General features: G+C 62.1%; 2 protein-coding genes across 2 annotated transcripts in view; one reads left to right on the top strand and one right to left on the bottom strand.

Annotated features, from left to right (window-relative positions):
* Positions 1-839: 839 nt before the first annotated feature.
* On the bottom strand, positions 840-15386 carry BGN (biglycan). The gene is given in 8 exon segments (NM_001132116.1): positions 840-2148; positions 3218-3356; positions 3480-3573; positions 3764-3874; positions 4328-4541; positions 5052-5164; positions 5480-5728; positions 15251-15386. Coding segments are annotated over 7 exon segments (1107 nt in total). The 5' UTR covers positions 5718-5728; positions 15251-15386; the 3' UTR covers positions 840-1950.
* HAUS7 (HAUS augmin like complex subunit 7) overlaps positions 14817-18967 on the top strand; it is a 50910-nt gene continuing 46759 nt past the window's right edge. The window contains exon 1 of the mRNA XM_024240594.3: positions 14817-14990. Coding sequence (XP_024096362.1) covers positions 14976-14990 — 15 coding nt within the window. The 5' untranslated portion in view covers positions 14817-14975. The remainder of the gene's footprint in view (positions 14991-18967) is intronic.

Raw genomic sequence — 18967 nt, 5'->3', positions numbered from 1 at the left:
TCTTATCCCAGAAAGGAGAAACCTGGGGACGCCAGTGCGCCAGTGCCAGTCCAGCCGTAAAGACGCAGTTATGTGTAAGGAGCCAACACGCAGTGCCAGGCTGCCACTCACGCAGGCCCTGCCCACTCTATTTCTGTTGGGAGCCTGGGGCTGCCCAGGGAAGCCCCAGGTCCCGCCACCTGCTCTGAGGCTCTTCATGCAGGGCTGAAGGAAAGTCACAGGCAGTAGCGTTGCTCTGGGGACTGTCCCCCTCCAAGCTGTCCTTTCCAGGACGACCTGTGTCCCCAGCATGCAGGCTTTCCCGGCCCTGACCTGGATCCTCTCTCTGGATGCTGTGTGTGTGTGAGTGTGCAGCTGACACCAATGCCTTGCAGTCCAGGCTCGGCTCTTCCCGCACACAGTGTCACCTGCCAGGGGGCTGGCTGGGGAGCCAAGACCAGGCCAGTGCAAGTGGGTGCACACAGCACCCTGCCCTGGCTCCATGGGGCCCCTTCCCTCCTGTGTCACCCCCTGGGTTTTGGCGGTGCCTCGTTGTGAACCCTAGACTCCATGAAGCTGGGCAGGCCAGGCCCCGCTTAGATTTCCAGGCTCTAGCCTGGTGCCCTGCAGTCGGCATGCTCTTGGCAAACGCTCCACGCTGAGAGGGCAGGTGCCATTCAGGCCTGGTTGGATTCTGGAGCCGCCTCTCAGGACAGCTGGGGCCATGGAAGTGTCTAGAAGGGAGGGGAAACGGGCTAGCCCAGATCTGAGGGTGACAGGGCCCCTCTTCTGAGGGCAAGGAGCCCAAGGGCTAGGAGGGGCACGGAGAGGCCAGGCCGCCACAGGAGCAGCGCACGGAGCCACGTTGCACAGTGTTTCTTTAATGGAAAGACAGCCACCGACCTCAGAAGCAGCCCCTCCTTGCGCTGGACCAGAAGGATAAGGGGAGACCTAGCCACCAGTGGGGGTGAGGGCGTTCTATGAAAACCGGTGTCTGGGACTCTGGCAGGATGTGGGGCCTCTCCTCTCTTTGGGGCAGAAGGGCCAGGGCCTGACAGGCCTAGGGCTCCCCCCTTGATGGTGTCATCTGAGCGGGATGCTGGGCCTCCACCTCCCAACCTCCTCCAGGACTGTACAGGTTTGGGGGCAAGGCCTGAGCAGGGCAGGCTGGGGAGACCACTGTCCCTGGGGTTTTGTGGGCAGGGGCTGGGTGCAGGCCGGACAGACAGAAAGCAGACCCAGTTCAAGGCAGAAGGCCAGAGGGTGTGGAGTGAAAGGGACAGGCGAAGCCAGGTTCGGAGAGATGGAGGGAACAGGCCACCAAGCTCAGAAGCGAGAAAGGTCTGAGGAAGCACAAGACACACACAGAGAGAGAGAGAGAGAGAGAAGGAGGAAGGGGAAAGAGAGAACAGAAGGGAGGACTGGTCGAAGGGCCAGTGGAGCAGGGGTCTGGGAGGGACAGGCCATGAACTTGCAAGGGGGCTGAGGGGAGCCGCAGAGTGGGGGAGGGTTGAAAGGCTGGAAATGCATGAGGAGGAGGAACAGAACATGCGTGTCAGGACAGGTGCGGCAGCCCTGGCAGAGCCCACTGTCCCCACTCTTATGGACCGCCTCCTGGCTGCTGACCCAGGGACTGTTCTCCTAGGACTGGAGCCTTGGACACTTGGGTTTGGGAGTGAATGAGAAAAAAACTTCATGGGGTGCCTCTGGGTGGCTGTGGTGGGAGAGCAGGGGCAGCTCTGAGGCTGAGGGAACATGTGATGGGGGCCGGGCCTTGCGCCCACCTGCACCCTTGGGAGCCAGGGAGAGGCCGTGATGGGGCAGCGAGCTGGGGTCAGGGACCCGAGGTGAGGGGCTGGGTTGGACGCAGCTGGGCCCTGGCTTAGCTTCCTGGCTCTGCCTCCCGATCAGGATGTCTGGCTGTGTTCCCCAGAGACCCCCACCGAGGCCCCGCGGTGGCTGCAGCTGCCTCTACTTTTTGTAGTTGCCAAACTGGATGGCCAGGCGGTCAGTGACGCAGCGGAAAGTGGCCGGCTGCACCTCCCAGTAGGGCACGGGGTTGTTGAAGAGGCTGATGCCGTTGTAGTAGGCCCGCTTCACCCCGAAGCCCACGGGACAGAAGTCGTTGACACCCACTTTGGTGATGTTGTTGGAGTGCAGATAGACCACCTGAAGGCAGAGAGGCCGGGTCACGGCAGGCCTCCCTCCCTCCACACCAAGCCTGCTGCCTCCAGGAGGCATTTTGCTGTTGCCTCTGCACCCTACTTCAAGGGCCACACCAGAGGCTCCCCGTTGTTGGGAGGAGCAAACCAAGGCATGGGCGTGTTCTTGGTGTCGGTGTCAGCCAGGATTAAGGCACTGGATGTGACCAGGGACCAGGATGAGGGTCTCAGGTGGGTCAGGTTGAGGACATGTGGGGGTGGGGCTGGGGTAGTGATGTGTTAGGTGGTGTGAGGTGAAGGAAAGGTGGCCTGACCCTCGGGGGAGCACCCTCACACTCCATGGGGCATGAGAGGAGAAAGAGCCCTTGGGATGCCCTCCTGTTTCTTCCAGTCAGCAGAGGAGCTCGCCCTCTAGCAGCCCCTTCAACTCTCTGGAGCCACCGTCTTGCTGTCTCTGGGAGGAGCAGAGGTGGGTAGGCGAGGCGCCTGGTGGGTTGGGCTGGGAGCCCAGTGCTGGCGAACATGACAATGGCCACTAGAGGGCGCACTCGGCCCAGCAGGGGCATGGCCTGCGCAGTGCTGGCTCGCAGCTGGTGCGGATGGGGGTGCTCCAAACACTTGTGGATGGAGCAGGGCTGGGCAAGACCAAGATCACCCACCTGGTTGGGGGCCAGGCCAGGGATGGAAGCTCCCAATAGAATCCCAGGCAAGACCTTGCTCCCCCTCTTCAGCCTACTTCCTGCCCTGGGCTGTCACTGTCTTGGCACAGATCTGTGCACTCCCACGCCCACAGTTTCTCGACTCCCTGGACTCTGCCACATCTTTCCGGTGTCTGACCCACCTGGAGACCCTCAGGTCCAAGAGCTACCAGGCTGCCTTGCTCGGTATCCACCATGGAGCCCCTGCTCCCTGCCCCCTCAGCACCAGCTGGGAGCATCAGGACCACTCCCTTGCAGATGCCCAGAGCCAGTCGGGAAGGAGGGCCACGGGACTGAGGGACTGCCCGGGGACACACACCCCTCCCCCAGCCCCCAGCCCAGCCTTAGGGAACCTGGCTGTGCACGCCCAGCTCTCACCTGGAGGAGCTTGAGGTCTGGGAGCCCCGAGGGCACCCCGGCCAGCTTGTTGTTGTCCAAGTGGAGCTCCCGGAGGGTGGGCAGGAAGCTCAAGCTCCCGTTCTCGATCATCCGGATCTGGTTGTGGCCCAGGCCCAGCCTGTGAGTGGGAGAATGACACGGACTCAAAGGCTGGAGAGAAGGATGGGGGGCTGGGCACGAGGGGCCCCACAGCACTGAGGGACTCTGGCATCACCCTTGGGCGGTGCCCTGCTGGCTTCACCTGTACAGCTTGGAGTAGCGGAGCAGGTCCTCCAGTTCGATGGCCTGGATTTTGTTGTGGTCCAGGTGGAGCTCATTCAGGGTCTCGGGGAGGTCTGCCAGGAGAAGAGGGCACGGGGGAGCATGCAGGTGCCGAGGGCAGGGGCCCTAGCTCTGCCCCAGGTGGCGGGAGGGGACTGTTGAGCCTTTCCCTGAGTAGATCGGGGCTATCCAGAGCCCCCACCCTGGCCATTTGTGCCGTTGGGGGTGAGGCAGGCAGGCGTGCAGGAAGAGTGGGCTTCCTACCTTTGGGGATGCCAGTCAGCTTGGCCTCTGAGATGCGCAGGTAGTTGAGCTTCAGGCCATCAAAGGCTCCAGGTTCAAAGCCACTGTTCTCCAGTGGGTTCCCGCCCATCTCTAGGGGAGAGACCTCATTAGCCCGGGAGCCTGGTGGTCCCTGCACAGCCCCGGGTCCTGTCATTTCCGGGCCAGTGTGGTGGGCCCTGCTAACTGCCGGCTGCTCCCATCTCCTGAAAGCAGTTCTGCTAATTTACCGGCCTAATTGCAAACTCCTAGCTGTTCAGGACTGCTAGCCCCAGGACTGCTAGCTCCAGGGGGAGCAAGAGGAAAGGGGAGGAGCGCCAGAGATGAAGATGGGGCTCGCAGAAGCCACCCGGCCCCTCTGGCCCAGTCTTCTCTTTAGCCATGGTGATCGCCTGCGTGGAGGATTTGCCAAGAAATCCATGGATTTTCTTTTGACTGTTCTCACCATACTCTTTCTTGAACTGAGCCTCTAAAGGTATCCCTTGGTCTCCCTTCCCCACGCCTCGAGACAAGGCTCTGGAATGTTCTGGGAGGCCCTCAGCTCACCAATGCAGTTCATGTTCCGGAGCCCGCTGAACACGCCCTTGGGCACCTTGCGGATGCGGTTGTCGTGGATGCGGAGCTCCACCAGGGAGCTGGGTAAGTTGGGCGGGATCTCCACCAGGTGGTTCTTGGAGATGTAGAGCTTCTGCAGCTTCCGCAGTGGGCTGAAGGCTTTCTCGTGGATCTTGGAGATCTTGTTGTTCACCAGGACGAGGGCCTGAAGCAGGGCGGGCGGAGGAGGTGAAGGCATGGACTCCCCGCCCCACCAGCCCCTCTCTCCTGCCTTCCTGTGCCTCCCCAGCCCACTGGGCCTTGAGGAGGTCAGTCCGTGCTTGTGAGCAGAGTGCAGGGCAGGAGGCAGCACCCAGGCCCGGTCCTGAGCCCCAGCAGTGCCACCACTGCCTTGCCGCTCCAAGCCTCAGTTTCCTCACACGCACACTGGCTACAGTGAAATCCGTTCTCCTCTGTTGCTTGGAGGAGTGGATGTGATGAAACGTTTTCAGCCACGAAGGGAGCCGAGCTCAGTGATCCGGTCCTGCAGCTGCGGTTGCTCAAACCCACATGAGTGAGCTGCAAGCCCGGGAGCTCCCATCACGGCTGGCTCCAGGCTTCACCCTGAAGCCTACGGGTCCCTGAACCCCTCTCATACCCCACACGTCCATGCACATGCACCCACCCGGACCCCTGCCCTCTGCTGTAGGCCTGCTGGTTCCTCCCAGCTCCTTACGTAGAGGTGCTGGAGACCCTTGAAGTCATCCTTGCGGAGCTCGGAGATGTCGTTGTTCTGTAGGTCCAGCAGCGTGGTGTCAGGGGAGATCTCTTTGGGCACAGACTTCAGACCTAGGGGCCCCACCCCCATCACCAGCATGAACTTGAGACCATCACCAGCATGAACTTGGAGCCATCCAGCCGACTAGCCCCACTGGTAGGGAGGACCGGGGACACACACACACAGGGACACCGACGGGCACACGGGGATGCCACCACAAGTGGGCACAAATTGCACAGCTCACAGCCAGACGGCTGGACCCCTCCTACACTCACATCATGCTCGCCACCATCCCACAGGACCGGCATGTGCCCCGTTCAGAAGGGGCTCTCAGGCTGCGCCTGTGCCTCCCTGCACACCCCGCTCCCCATCACTCAGGGACAAACCCAGGTCGGAGCACTGAACCACCCGCAGGTGGCAGTGGCAGCCGAAAGGACACATGGCGCTGTAGGTGGGTGTGACAGAGTCCGGGTCCAGGACGCCCGAGGTGTCAGCGCCCGAAGCTTCCTCATCGTTCATCATGAATGGCCCATCGTCCAGGGTGAAGTCCCAGAAGCCTCTCTGCTCAAAGGGCAGGGCCTGGCTCAGGGCCAGCAGAGACACGAGGCGCCACAGGGACCACATGGCGGATGGGCCTGGGGGAAGAGGCGAGGGGATCATCAGCACCAGCACCCACCCGTCTTCTCCAAGCCAGGGGCTGGTGTTCCGTGTGTGTGGTGGCACTGCGTTCCCATCCCTCACCAGGGACAGCCAGACCCTGGAGCGGGAGGCGGAGAGGGCGGAGTGTGGGCAGAGGGCTCCAGGCAGGAAGGGAGTGGATGCTGCTGGCAAGGAGGGTGCCCCTTCCACTCCACCCCCTTCACCGCTTCCACTACTCCCCTCCCTATCCCGGACAGGGCTTGGCTTAATCAGGCGATGAAATGTCTCCTCATTAGCAAGTCTGCAGGCCCCCACGCCTCTGAGTCTGCCAGAAGCCTGCTTTAGGGCGGGGGCATCCGTGAGGCTGCGTGGAGGAGGTGGAGGAGGAATCCTAGCCATTGGCCCTCAAGGGCTTTGAAGAATTCACTTTTGGGGACATCACCGTGGCCTCCTACCAGGCAGTGTGGATGCAGTTAGTTGAGTTTGGCAACTCTGAGTTGCTTCCTACCTCCTGAGCCCCGCTTCCACCCTGCTCACGTCTCTCAGAGACCCTCTAAGGCCAAGGTAGGGAGGCAGGGTGGAGAAAGAGGGGGTGTCCTTTGAGGCCATGGGCAAAGTTGGCTGAGGCAGCACTGAGTGGAGGCCCCAGAGGTGGAGGCCATGGCGCCCCCAACACTGCCCCTGGGCCTTGGCTTCCTCCTCTGGACCACCCGCCCCAGCCCCCCGCCCACACCGCCTTGGCCCAAACAGCCCTGGAGCTCCCAGATCTGCTCCCACTCTTCCTCCCTGCCCACAGCCTCGGCAGCCCAGAGAGGCCCCCCAGGGGAGCAGGCTCCCGCCAGGGTGGCAGGGCAGGGTCAGGCTTGCCTGAGGCCCCCCAGGCCGAGGCGGCGGGTGGGAGTGGAGGGGAAGCAGCCCTGCCCGAGCCTGCCCCCAGCACCCACCTCTGCTCGCCTCCTTCCTCCTCATCAGACACGGTCTCCCGTCCAGAGGCAGCCGGGAATGTGCCCTACAGGAAGAGGCTGGAGCCCTGCCTCTCTTACCACTCCATCTACCCTGACTCCCCAGCAAAGGCCCAGGTCTCACCCCAGCCTCACCTTCCCCATCTGTTAAGTGGGAATAAACATGCCTGCCCTGCTCGCCACCCAGCCTGGGGTGGCCCTTGGTGCATCTGGAGATGGGGAGCCCAGCTGGGCAGCAAGGGCCTCTGGCAGACCTGAAGCAGTCACACGCCCAGGAGACCCTCACTTAGGGCCAGTACTAGCTGAGGAGGGGCTGTCTGGGGATCCAGCAGAGCGAGGTGAGCCCCCTAAGCCCAGCTGCTGGTTGCAGGGGTTTAAGGAGGCCGTGGGGAGGTGGGAGCTCTGCCCCCTAGGCCAGCACCCTATGAGCAGCCCCGCCCTGCCCGATGCTTCCCCAGTTGCCCTGGGGGCTGGGCTGGCTGCCAGGGGCTGCCGCTTTGGAGTCCTTGCTACCAGGGGGCCGGGGACCTGAGGCCACTTCGGGGCCACGTTGGGTCTGAGCACAAGCACTGTGCCTCCAGTTCCATGAAGCCCAGGAGAGGGTCAGGATGGAGGCCTGTCCTGTCGCCCCCATGCAGCTCCTCGGGTGCTCCAGGGAGCATCTGCTGGCACGCGTCCCCCCTGCATTGGCATGCCCCCTGGAAGCCACCCATGCCCCCTCCCACGCCTGTGGACAGAGGGGCCTGTGGTGAGGCTGTGGCTATAGCGGCTGCCAGGCCTGCGGAGTGGCCTTTCCGCAGCCGGCCCCAGAGCCCTCCCGAGCCCACACTGCAAAGTGGGAGTCGGAGCCCGAGGCTTAGCTCAGCTTCCCCCTCATGTGGAGCTGGACTTCATGCTGACCCCTGGGGTCACCAGGAGGCCCCTGCTGGGGCAGCACCGAGCCTCCCTCATTCTTTTGAGCCTTGAGATCCCACAGTTGCAGCCCAGGGCCTGCCAGCCCCAGGCCGGCCCAGCAGGACCTAGGGGAACCGCCCGGAGGGTCTTGGCCCCCAGGTAGGGAGAAGGCTCAACACTCACCTACCTGGATGGTGTTTCCCTTCCTCCCGGGCAGGGCAGGGCCTCCGATGCCTGCTGCCGCTGTAGGACCCTCTCCCAGTGCCACTGGACACCCGGGGGCAGAAGGAGGAGGAGGGGGAGGAGGAGGAGCAGTGGGAGAGAGCAGCAAGGACAGGATGGAAGCAGGAGAGCACGATGGAGTGGGGGAGGGAGGAGACTGCCCTGCCCCTCCTTGCCGATGCCCCTGCCAAAGCCGCTACCTCCCAGGGAGAGTGAGTCAGGGCTGGAACACCCCGCCAGAGCCCTGGAAGGCTCCAGGGTGGGCAGTCCACCTGGACAGGTAGGGTTGGGGTGGTCTGGCTGGGCCTACTGGAGGCTGTGGGGAGGGGCTGGGGAAGGCTGAGGGGACAGAGGACCATCTGACCATGGCCAGCTTGGAGCCCCCCAGGACCCATGCATTGGCCTGGAGGAGGACTCTACAGGGACTCCTGCCCTGGGGCCAGGGGTCTCCCCAGGAGCTGGGACTTCCCTGCAGGCCCTCCTGTTAGGGAATCGGGCCCTCTGCCAGGGCAGGGGGCACAGGCGCAGGGCAGGCCAGTCACGGCAAGACTGGCCATCGGGGTCTCAGGTGGGTGCCCGGGACCAGCTGTGGGGCAGCGAGGGCTCTGGAGGCAGGCTGCCTGATATAGTAGGATGTCCGGGGGGTCTCCAAGAGACTGAGATAGGGGCAAGGGGAAGAGGTTCCCTCGGAGCAGGGAGGGAGGCCGAGGGCTGGGAGGCCCATACACCCGGGCCCCGTGACAGAGGCAGAACGACAAGGTTTGGCTGGTTTTCCATGGCTCATGGCTGTGCCCAAGCAGTGGGCAGGCTGGAGGGGTGGGGGCCGGGCAGGCTTCCCGGCACATCCCTCATTTCCCCTCAAAGCACTGGCACAAAACAGGCCTCTCCCGAGGAAGGGGCAGGCTCCGTGTCTGAGCCCACAGGAGGCAGCAAGGGGCCCATGAAGTCAGAGGGAGCCAGGGGAGCCTGGGGGGAAGGCTAGGGTCCCCTAGAGCTGGCATGATGAGTGTCCCCATTTCATGGACACAAAAGCTAAGGCCGAGAGAGAGGCTCTGATTTCTCCCAAGTCGCTCAGCCTGACTTGGAACTCGGCTTTGGCGCCTCCAGGCCGTGCCTGAGCTCTCAGCTGTGCTCCTCAGCCACAGGGCTCCAGCCATGCCTCTGGGCCTGTGAGAGCCTGAATGCCTGAGACTGGGGGTGGCAGTTTGGGAGGTCCTGGCAGTATAGGCTCAGCTGTCCTCCCAAAGCCTGGCCCCTGCCTTCTCCCCACCACCTCACACTGAGCCCCTCCCTCCTGCCAGAACATGCACACACACACGTACACACATACACACACACACACACAAACACACACACACAGATGCACACATACACATACATGCTCATATACACACACACGTGCACACACACATGCACACACCTATACAACACACACGTACACACATCCACACACATGCACACATCCACACCCATATACGTGCACACACCTATACACACATGTACACATATACATACACACACCTAGGCACACATGTACACACATATACATGCACACACCTAGGCACACACACATGCATACCCATGTATACACATATGATATACATGTACACACATATATACACAGATGCGCACTCATGCACACATCTATACACATACACATATGATACACATGTACACACATATATACATAGATGCGCACATACTCATGCACACATCTATACACATACATGCACATGTACACCCACATGCACACATGCATGCGCACATACACACATGCACACGTACACACACGCACACACACACGCACACATACACACTTATCCACACGTACACACATACGCACATGCATACATGCACACATGCACACATACATACACACCTGCACACATACACACGTATACACATATACACATATGTACACACATACATGCACACATCTATACACACACGCATACACATTCACATATACATGTGTATACATACACACGTACACACATACATACACATATATCCACACACAGATAAGGCAGGCGGGGACCCCAGCCCAGGAAGCAGGAATACCCCATAGTCAGATCCTGTGAGACCCACAGCAAGTCTCTCCAGTCCTCAACTCTCCATCACCACAACTGAGGCCTCTGGGCCTCAGTTTCCCTTCATTGGCCTCCCTGGGTGTGTCCTCAGGGACTTCAGGGAGGGTTTCAAGCCCCACCAAAATGTGCCCTGAGCTCCCTGGATGCCATCTCTTTAGAGCAAAGGACAGGAGCGGCAATGGCATAAGCCCCAGGTTCGGCGACCGCAGGTGTGAGTGAGGGAGGAGGCTGGGCTTCCTGGAGCCTCCGCCACCACCCCAATAGGGCCCTCCTTGTCTGCCCCTCTGAAAGCTAGCGCAGTCCTCTGCACTGGATTGCTCGAGGTCACAGCCAAACAAGATGCGTTGGCAGCCTCTGAGAACATGGAGGGTCCGTGCCAGGCATTCAGGCCAGGCCAAGGGCGGCGGGAGCAGGGCTTGAGGTCTGGCGGGTCCTGGGAGCTCGCCTGCAGATGGTGTGGCTCACAGCTGCCAAGTGGCAGACGCCGGATGCTGTCTCCGCAGCCCCCCTGAGCAACCCGACCTGAACTCTGACACATGTGCCACCTTCCACGCAGCCCTGCGGGGTCCCCGGGACTGTGTCCTTCCTCCCCTCTGGCTGCCAAAGCCTTTTGGGCCCAGTTTCAACCAGCAGCCTGGTGCTTGTGCCCCGGCTGACACCCGGCCTGCCCCCCGCCACTCTCCCAGGCCCCAGTCCACCAGTCCCTCCCCGCCAATGGCTCCAGCCTGTACTTGGGCATCAACCAGAGAGGGGATGTGTACCCTCCATGGCCTTGCCAAAGCCCGGCGTGTGCGTTCATCTGTGGGAGTGGCTGCCTGAGGGGCTGGGGGCTGGAGTGAGGAGGGGTGGACCTTGTGCCACATTGCAAGCCCCTGCCATTGCCGCAGCATGCCCTTCAGGCAGCCACGCTTGGGCGTCTGCTCCCCTTGCAGCCACGTGTGGAGGGGCTGGGAAACCCCGGCTCATCTGCTGCTCAAATCCTTTCCAGAGGTTTTCTGGCAGGGTGGCGACAAGGGTGGAGTTCTCCCTTGATGCGCCCAGCCACCTCCCACCTCTCTGTGCCAGCCCTTTGCAGCCTGTGGTGCCCATGTCAAGGTCCAGCCTGTCCCCACAGTCGGCAGAGTGCAGGACTCAGCCCTTGCCACCGTGCGCTCCTGGTCCTCTGCACACGGACTACTGCTGCCCCCTCCCACTCCCCGAAGAGATCCGGGGCCTCCTGCTAGAGTCTCCAAGGAAAAGGGAGGATGCTGTCACCTCTCAGAGGCAGAGCAGGGGACTCACGTGATTTCTTTACTTAGCCCCCTGCCGTCCCCCATTGACTATAAGAAGGAAGCAATGCTCTTAGGACTTGATGAAGGGGTAAACTGAGACTCAGGGAGTTGGCCCCAAACTCTTGCCCAAGGCCACACGGTGAGGAAACAGCAGAGCTGGGACTGCACACACTGTCTGTCTGTCCGTCTGTGTCCTTGCCCACATGTCTGGACCCACCCTCTCCCACTGCACACAGTGCCACAGGCCCCAAAGCTGACACGCCTCACTCTCTCGGGGCTGTGCAGGGGGCTCCCCTGGAAGCATGGCCCTTCTCTCTGGATGCCACCATCAGTAGCTCCCTATGGCTCACAGATCCGGAAGCCCCTCCTCAGCCCCAACACAGCCAGCAGGGCAACCCCCGCCCAGCCTCTCACCTCTGCCTCTGTCTGCAGGCAGTCTCCTGGAAAAGCCGTCGTCTCCCCAGGCGAGCACTTCAGGGCCCCAGGCAAGATGTTCCCGGCCTGCCCCCCAGAGCCTGGGGCCCTGCCTCCCTCCCTCCCTCCCTGGTACAGGCCCACCAAGGCCAGGAGGGGAGGGGAGGGGAGGGTTTCCTGCAGCCCCTCCCTGCCGCAACCCGCTCTCTGCCAGGGGCTCAGGCTGGGCTGGGATTAGCCTCCTTCAGCCAGCCAGGGCGGCCCACAGCCTGCTTAGCTTCAGGCTCCTGGGACTGCTGGGCTCCCATGGGTGTGTGTCTCTTTGCATGAGGGCAGCCTCCAAGAACCATGGGATGGCAGTCAAGGCCAAGCAGGGACTCAGACTTCCAGAGGATAGAAGTCACACTGGCTTCCCAGACTTCCCCTGCCTCCAGGGACAGGGCTGCCTTCTAATCTTGTGGCCACCCAGGAGTCTGCCCACTATGCTCCCCTTGGCCCATCTGAACACCTCAGGGACCAAACAGGACTGGGATGCCCAGCAGAGGCAAGTTCAAGAGGCCTACAGAGTCTGTTGGGCCCCTGGTCCTCCAGCTCATCTCAGGCCAGTGTTTAAGTGGAGCTCAGGCTTAAGATGCAGTGGACCAGGAGAGTTCCATGCAAGAAGGCTGGCTAGAGCCCCAGGCCTCTAAGCCTCAGAGATGAGCCCCATGGGAACGGGCAGCACCTTCACCAGGCCTGCCAGGGAGCCGGGACCTGCCCCTGCCCCTCGGGCTGGCTGGGATCAGAGCTGCGCAGGTGGGAAGCTGGGAGTGGGAGGGTTCTGCAGTCCTCGGAAGAGCCAAGGCTGGTGGCCCCTCCATAGCCACCCCAGAGGCTGCTCTCACCTAGAGCCATGACGGGGCGGGGGAAGAAGGCAAACGGCAGAGGGGGCAGCTGGGGTGGTTCCCAGGAGTCTAGAGTCCCAGAAGGGGCTTCTGGCTGTGGGATTCAAGTGGTGGAGGGGACCTTCTGGCCTGGAAGGGGACCTGGGGAAGGAGGAATGAAGCACAGGCCCCACCCCTCCAGAGGAGGTGGCCCCAGGCCTTCCCCAGGGAACCCTGGGAAGCTGGTTCTTTCTGGAAGGCTGGAGAAGGGCCTGGCCATGGGTCCTGGAGGCCACTTAGGCTAGGCGGGCCTCAGGCCAGGAGGACTGAGCCATGCGCCCTCCCCACAGCGCAGCCCCTCTGCACACCCCCCGCAACTGGTCCCTCTAACACTTGCAGAAAGGGCTCTGAGTGGCCGAGCTGTGGCCCCTGATCTCCCAGCCCAGCATCTGAGCAGAAGAGGACAGGAGCTGGGGTACTGATCACCCCAGGCCCCGGCCGGCAGGGTAGGGGCCAGGGCCGGCAGGATCCCGGGTTGGGCTGCCTTCCGAGGGAGCCGGTGCCCACCCAGCGGCCTGCAGCCCAAGGCAGGGTGCCCTGGGAAAGGCACCGCCACCCCCAGCCCCTCGGTGTGAGCAAGACCCCCAGCTGGTGTGTCCTCACCCACCAGTGGGGTTCCCAGGCCTGTCGGGGGCTCGGTGGTGGGCCTGGATGCTAGGGGGGGCAACGTGGGGCAGGGACCAAGCTCTCCCGCCCACAGATGAGTGGGAGGGGGTCTTGGTGGGCATGGGAAGACCTTTCCAACAATCAGGGGTGTTGGGGGGTGAGCAAGGCAGGGGACGGGTCCTGGCAGGTGGGGTGCCAGGGACCCCAGAGCTGGGGCTAGGCCTGTGGGTGGGGCGTGTGCTGGGGATTCTGTGGGCCGAGGACAGGGGACTCCCCGGCAGGCTGGAGATGGTGGGGGGTTGCCCCGGGAAGCACAGGAGACGGCAGAGGGGAGGTCCCCATCCCGCCTCTATACAGGGTGGCAAGGACTCAGAAGCCCTTGCTGAAGGCTCTGAGTGCTAACTGTCAAGTGTGAACTCATTACAAACCCCTCCTCTGGAGACTTGGCGCTGTCACTGGAAGGGACACGCTATAGCTTTGTTTGAGTGACTCTGGAATGTTGCTAAAGACAGGAAACTCATTCTTGCCTTGGAAACACCCCCCTTCCTTTCCCAGACTCCCCATCTATGCGTTGGTAGGGTTAATGCCCACTGCCACCTGGGTCCTTGGGGCTTGAAGGTGGGCCAGGGAGGCGAGGGCTGCCACCCACAGCTGGCCAGCTTGCCATGGGAGCCCTGTCTGCTCCCTGGCTCACAACCTGCTCCCACCGCCCAGCCCTGGTGGCTTGGAGGCAGCCCTGCATCTTCCTTTCAATATACCCACATGGGCTTGCCCGCAAAGGCTCACCATGCTGGCCCACAGTGGCCATACATGGGCACGCTCCGCACCAAGACACCCATGCTCATACATCAGCTCTCCTGGGGTGCAGCTGGCACCGGCAGCTGGGTGTCACTAGGAGGTGCTCACCCGCACCCCTGGGCGCTGGTCCCCAGGAGCCTTTCTGGCACGGGGGCGGGGGGCTGAGCATCTCCAGCTTGTCTCAGTTCCAATTAGTTGCTATAGGGCAGAGAGCTGGCAGGCCAGGGAGGGGCGAGGGCACAGAAACAGGACCCCCTGAGGATGGAACTTGAGCAGTCTGGCAGCCAGGACAGCAGGAGAGAGGCCTGCCTACCAACACAGACCACTGGAGACTGATGTGCTCTGTGCCCTGCAGATCCCTGGGCCCACTGCTCTGCTCAGCAGGCGCTCAGGCACCCAGCCCCGCCCATGGAGCAGTGAGGGGGCGCTTCCCTCCGTGGGCCTTCCAGGGCACTCTCTTGCTCCCTCTCCTGGGTCCCTTGGCAGGCCCCTCTGGGACCCCAAGCCAGGTCCGCCCTGGGGAACATGGCATAGTTGCCTGATTTTCTCTCCTTCCGCTCCCCACCCATTCTGAGTCCCAGTCCAAGGGGGTCCTGGAAACAGACAGGGCTGAGCCACCCAGGCACCCCCAGTCAGGGCCCTTGCAGCCAGGGCTCCCAGGACCCAGACTTCTCACAGAGGACGTAGAGGCAGAGCATTAACCTGGGGGTGAGTGAGCGAGGAATATCTGGGCAGGGTGCCTGGGGCGTGCCTGGGAAACTAAGTCTTTCAGCCCATGCCAAGGACTGGCCTCGGGCAGTGCAGCGGAGGACTGCTCCTGGGTGCTGAGCTCGGTGGGCGCTGGGCGGTCCTCCCCGACCCGACCCAACCCGGGCCAGGCGCCAAGCCCTGGAGCAAGGAGGCGCCTGGGCAGAGCGAGGCTGAGGGAGTGGAGCATGCGCCTGGGACTTGCAATGATGAAACAGGGCTGTTGGCAAAGCTGGGGTGCCAGTCACCCAGCCACGCTCTAGGGTGGCAGCCAAGAAGACGGACCCCAAGTGGGAGGCAGAGAGGCAAGAGCTGGATGAAGCAGAGCAAGGTCAGAAGGGAGAGGGAGAGGAAGGGGTGAGGGAAAGGTGCCTGGAGGACGGCGAGATGAGGCAGAAGCCTGACAGGGACCAAGGGGACCGCAGGGTGGCGATGAAGGGGCATGGATCAGCAGCCTACAGAAAGCACTGGGGAAATCTGTGGACACCCTCGGGGCACTGGGGACAGCAGGACCAGGGCTTGGGACAGCGGAGGCAGCAGAGCCAGAGGCATCTCTGGGTTGCTGAGGAGGCAGCTTGAAGCCAGCCCTACCTGGAGAGGGGAGGCGCCAGGCGCAGGCTGGCTAGTTGGCGGGCTGGGGTGGTGGGCCGTCCGCACGTCTATCTGTCCGGTCTGTCCGGCGGACCGAAAGCAGCTACTCACTCCTGGGCAGTTTGTGGAGAGAGGGAGACAGAGGCGGCGGGAGGGAGGCTAAAGGCTGGGCAGGCGGGCCGACGGGGAGGGGACGGCGGGGAGAGGGCGGGGAGGGAGGAAAGGAGGGAGGGGGCTGGTGGGGCGGAGAGGGCGGGCGGGCAGGAGGGGGCAGGCTTCCCGGCCCCCCTGGCAGCTTCAAAGGGAGCAATTTTCTCGTAGACGGCTGGACTAGCTGGGCCCCCGCCCCTCGCCCCCACCACCTCCCCACCCTCCCTCCCCCGCCTGGGGCAGACAGCAAAGGAACGGACACACTCACACTCACTCAAACAAGGACCCAGAGAGTCAAACTTTCCACTGCCCAGATGGGGACACTGAGGTGCTGGCTGGCATCTCGCCAGGCAGAGGAAAGAGAGATGGAAGAAAGACGAGGGGGAGGCGGCCTTGGGCTGCTAGGCCCGTGAGTGGCCCCTGGAATTTGGTCCTGAGCCTGCCGGGAACCTGCTTGGGCCTAAGCAAGGAGGTGGTTTCTCCAGGATCAGAGAGGTAGCTGTTGTGGATTTCTGGAAGGACTTCATGTAGGCTCCTGGCGCCCTGTACCCTCCCTTCCACTCCAGACTTTCTTCCCTTAAAAAGAGGGCCCTATCCGTCTGGTGGTGGCAGGACGGGGCAGGGGCCTCCCCCGCTTGCCTGCCCTGAGCTGATTCAGAGACGAAGGATCCAGCGAGTCAGTCTTCTTGCTCAATCCCTGCAGGTCCCCTCGGACATGAGAACCACTCTGTGGGTGGCCACTTCCTCTGGGCTCAATCCTGTGCTGGTCACTTACCGGGGCTAACTGGGTTACCCCACCAAGCCTCGGCCACTTCCTGAGGGCCCAAATGAGTCCAATTCCTCCAGTGTCTAGAGCCCAGGTCCTTAGTACAACACTGCCCCCCTGTCCCGTAGTGTCCCCTTCTTCCCTCAGCAAGAGCAGCTCCTGAGACACAGGGGTAAGGGTTTAGATGGAGTGAGAAACAGATCTGCAATAGAATTGGGGGCCAGGAGTGCGGAAGACCAAAAGAGAAAATTGCATATTGAGAGAAAAAGCTCGAAGGGGCAGAGAGGGGGAGAGGGGTGGCTAGAGAGAGGCCGCATCCAATGGAGAGGGGACAATGTGGAGGGCTGAGGGTCTTCAACCCCTGGCAGTGCCATCACTCAGCCGGGGGGTGGGGTCTGGGAGGTCCCAGGCTAGGGAGCATGCTCCCAGGGGAGCTCTACCTGTTCACCAGTGGCAGCTCAGGGCCTGGCCAGGTCCTGGGACACATGGCACCTTGACCAAACTGGGGTACCTGCCTGCAAGAAGCTTCTAGACTGGGCCAGGGAGAAGAGAGATGTGGGAAACCAGGGGCCAGGCTGGTAACCCTGGTTCTCTCTTGATTTCGTGGTTGGAATGAGGAGATTGGAGACCACATATGCCCTTTCCAGACAAAGGGGCTGGCTTGTCTTTCGGCAGGTTTGTGTGTTTTACCTTTTGCCCAGCCTCAGCGTCCGACTCATGGCGGCCTGGTCTCATCTTTGTCCCACCCTCTTTCCCTCCCCCACTGCCAACTCATTCGTGGAGAAATATGTCGGTAGAGAGCGGGACAGGCAGTGAAGCCTGACTAGCAGTCTGGGTGGAGAGAGAAGCATTTGGAAACATTCCACTCAGTGACAGCAGCCAGTCGCAAAAGGCTGCAGAGCGTCTGGTTCCATTCATTTGAAACGTCCACAATAGGCTCATCTGTGGGGACAGAAAGTGGATTTGTGGGCAGTGGGTGCTAGGGGGGTGGTAGCTAAAGGTATGGGTTTTCTTTTTGAGGTGATGCAAATGTTCTACAATCGACTGAGTGATGGTTGCACAGTTCTGTGAACAGACCATATAAAAGCCCTTGCCTTGTACGTGCTCAATGCGCAAATCGTGTAGTAAGCACAGTCACTCTCAGTAAAACCGTTTCAGAAAAAAGGAGAAACTCACTCAAGGCATGCTTGCTGCCCAAGGTGCTGGTAACCAGTACCTTCCTGCGCTGCTTGGGGACTGAGAACCCAGGAGCTGTCACTCAGGGCCCCAGCCTCCAGGAGTCCCAGTGGGGGTGAAACAGCTCTGAATACCGTGGGGGCGCAGGGCCATGCGCAGTGCCAGAGGCTCGGGAGGGCTACCTGGAGGAGGTGACCTGGAGCAGACCAGTGGGGAAGAGGGAAGTTGCCGGTGGAAGGAAGAGCACACGTGCGGGGGGTGTGGGGAGACACAGGGGAGCCAGGCGGCGCTGCAGTCCGGCCCTGCACCGACCTCACCCTCAGGTCTCAGCCAGGCATGTTCCTGGAGGGGGCTTGGAAGTGGCGATGAGGCGACACCCTGCTTGGGGGAGACACATTATGCATGCACCTTGCAGCTCTTACCTGAAGTTGGGGGCTGCTTCTGGGGGCAATACTCATATAAATACGGTCCTTGTGCCTGGAAGGTTCTTGTATCTGTGGTTTGCAGTCTGCAATAAGCCATAACTGCACGCCCGGCCCGGGGGCCACTGAGTCACTCGGCCTGGCCCTCTAATTTGGGGGCCACTCCCAGACCAGCCAGGCAGTACCTCAGTCCTAGGGCCTCCCCTTCTGCTCCCCCTCCCACTCCCCCTTCCTCAGGCCTGGGCTCTCTCTGCAGCGCAGAAGGTACTTTGATCCCAGCTGAAGTGCTCTAGGAACAGTGCTTCCTCGCTAGCGAGCAGAGCTGGCGGGTGGGCAGCCTTCTGCCCTTCTGGCCTCTCAGGGCTGGGAGGAGGCAGGGGGAAGCAGGGGGAAGGCAGGCACGGGGGGCGCAAGGCAGGAAGGAAGAACAGGCATTTCCTGAGGCCCTCAGGGCTCCTGGGGAGGAGGCAGACGCACAGCTGTCTTAGCTCCCCAGGAACCAGCGGCAGACAGGGCGCAGGAGGTGGGGGAAACAGAACCCGGCCCCTTCCAGCACGGCTTGTATGTGACCCTCCTAGGCCCTAGCTGGGATACTTCCCCCAAAAGGCTGTAGAGGGCCGGAAAGTCTTGCTGGCACCAGCCTTGCCTTGCATCTCAGCCGGGTGGACCCCTTCTCCTGCCGGATGGAGCCGAGAGCTCAGCTCTCTTCACCTGACAAGGAGCCTGACCCCCTCAGCTGCGTGGGGAGGGCAGCCCTGGGCAGCCTGCTCAGGCTTCCAGGGAAAGCTGTCCTGCCCTGGCAGTTGCCCCTGCACAGGGCCCCAGGCCACACTGTGGTCTCCCTGCTCTGAGCCTAACTCTGGTCTAGGCCTCATCAGGCAGCTGCCACCCCAGCCTGCCCGGGACAGCGCCCAGGACAGCTGCTGGAAGGTAGCAGGTGGGGCGGCAGCCATGGAACGGAAGGATGGGACAAGGACATGTCTGAGGGAGGGAGAGGGCCACGGAGGAAGGGGGCTGGGAGGAGGGGAGGCAGGGCGCAGGGATCTAAGCCAGCTGCCATCTCCTTGGCCAGTGTGGGGAAGAGGACCTGGAGTCAGCTGCAGCCTGTCCCCCACAGCTGGCTTGCAGCTGTTTGTGCCCTGTCTTCAACGCTACAGCAGGGAGGCCCAGGAGAGAAGTGGGGCGGGGGCGCCCAGAGGGCAG

The sequence above is a fragment of the Pongo abelii genome, chromosome X (assembly GCF_028885655.2).
Source record: "Pongo abelii isolate AG06213 chromosome X, NHGRI_mPonAbe1-v2.0_pri, whole genome shotgun sequence".
Lineage (NCBI taxonomy): Eukaryota > Metazoa > Chordata > Mammalia > Primates > Hominidae > Pongo > Pongo abelii.
Note: the sequence above shows the minus strand (reverse complement) of the source record. Positions and strands in the feature narration are given on the sequence as shown.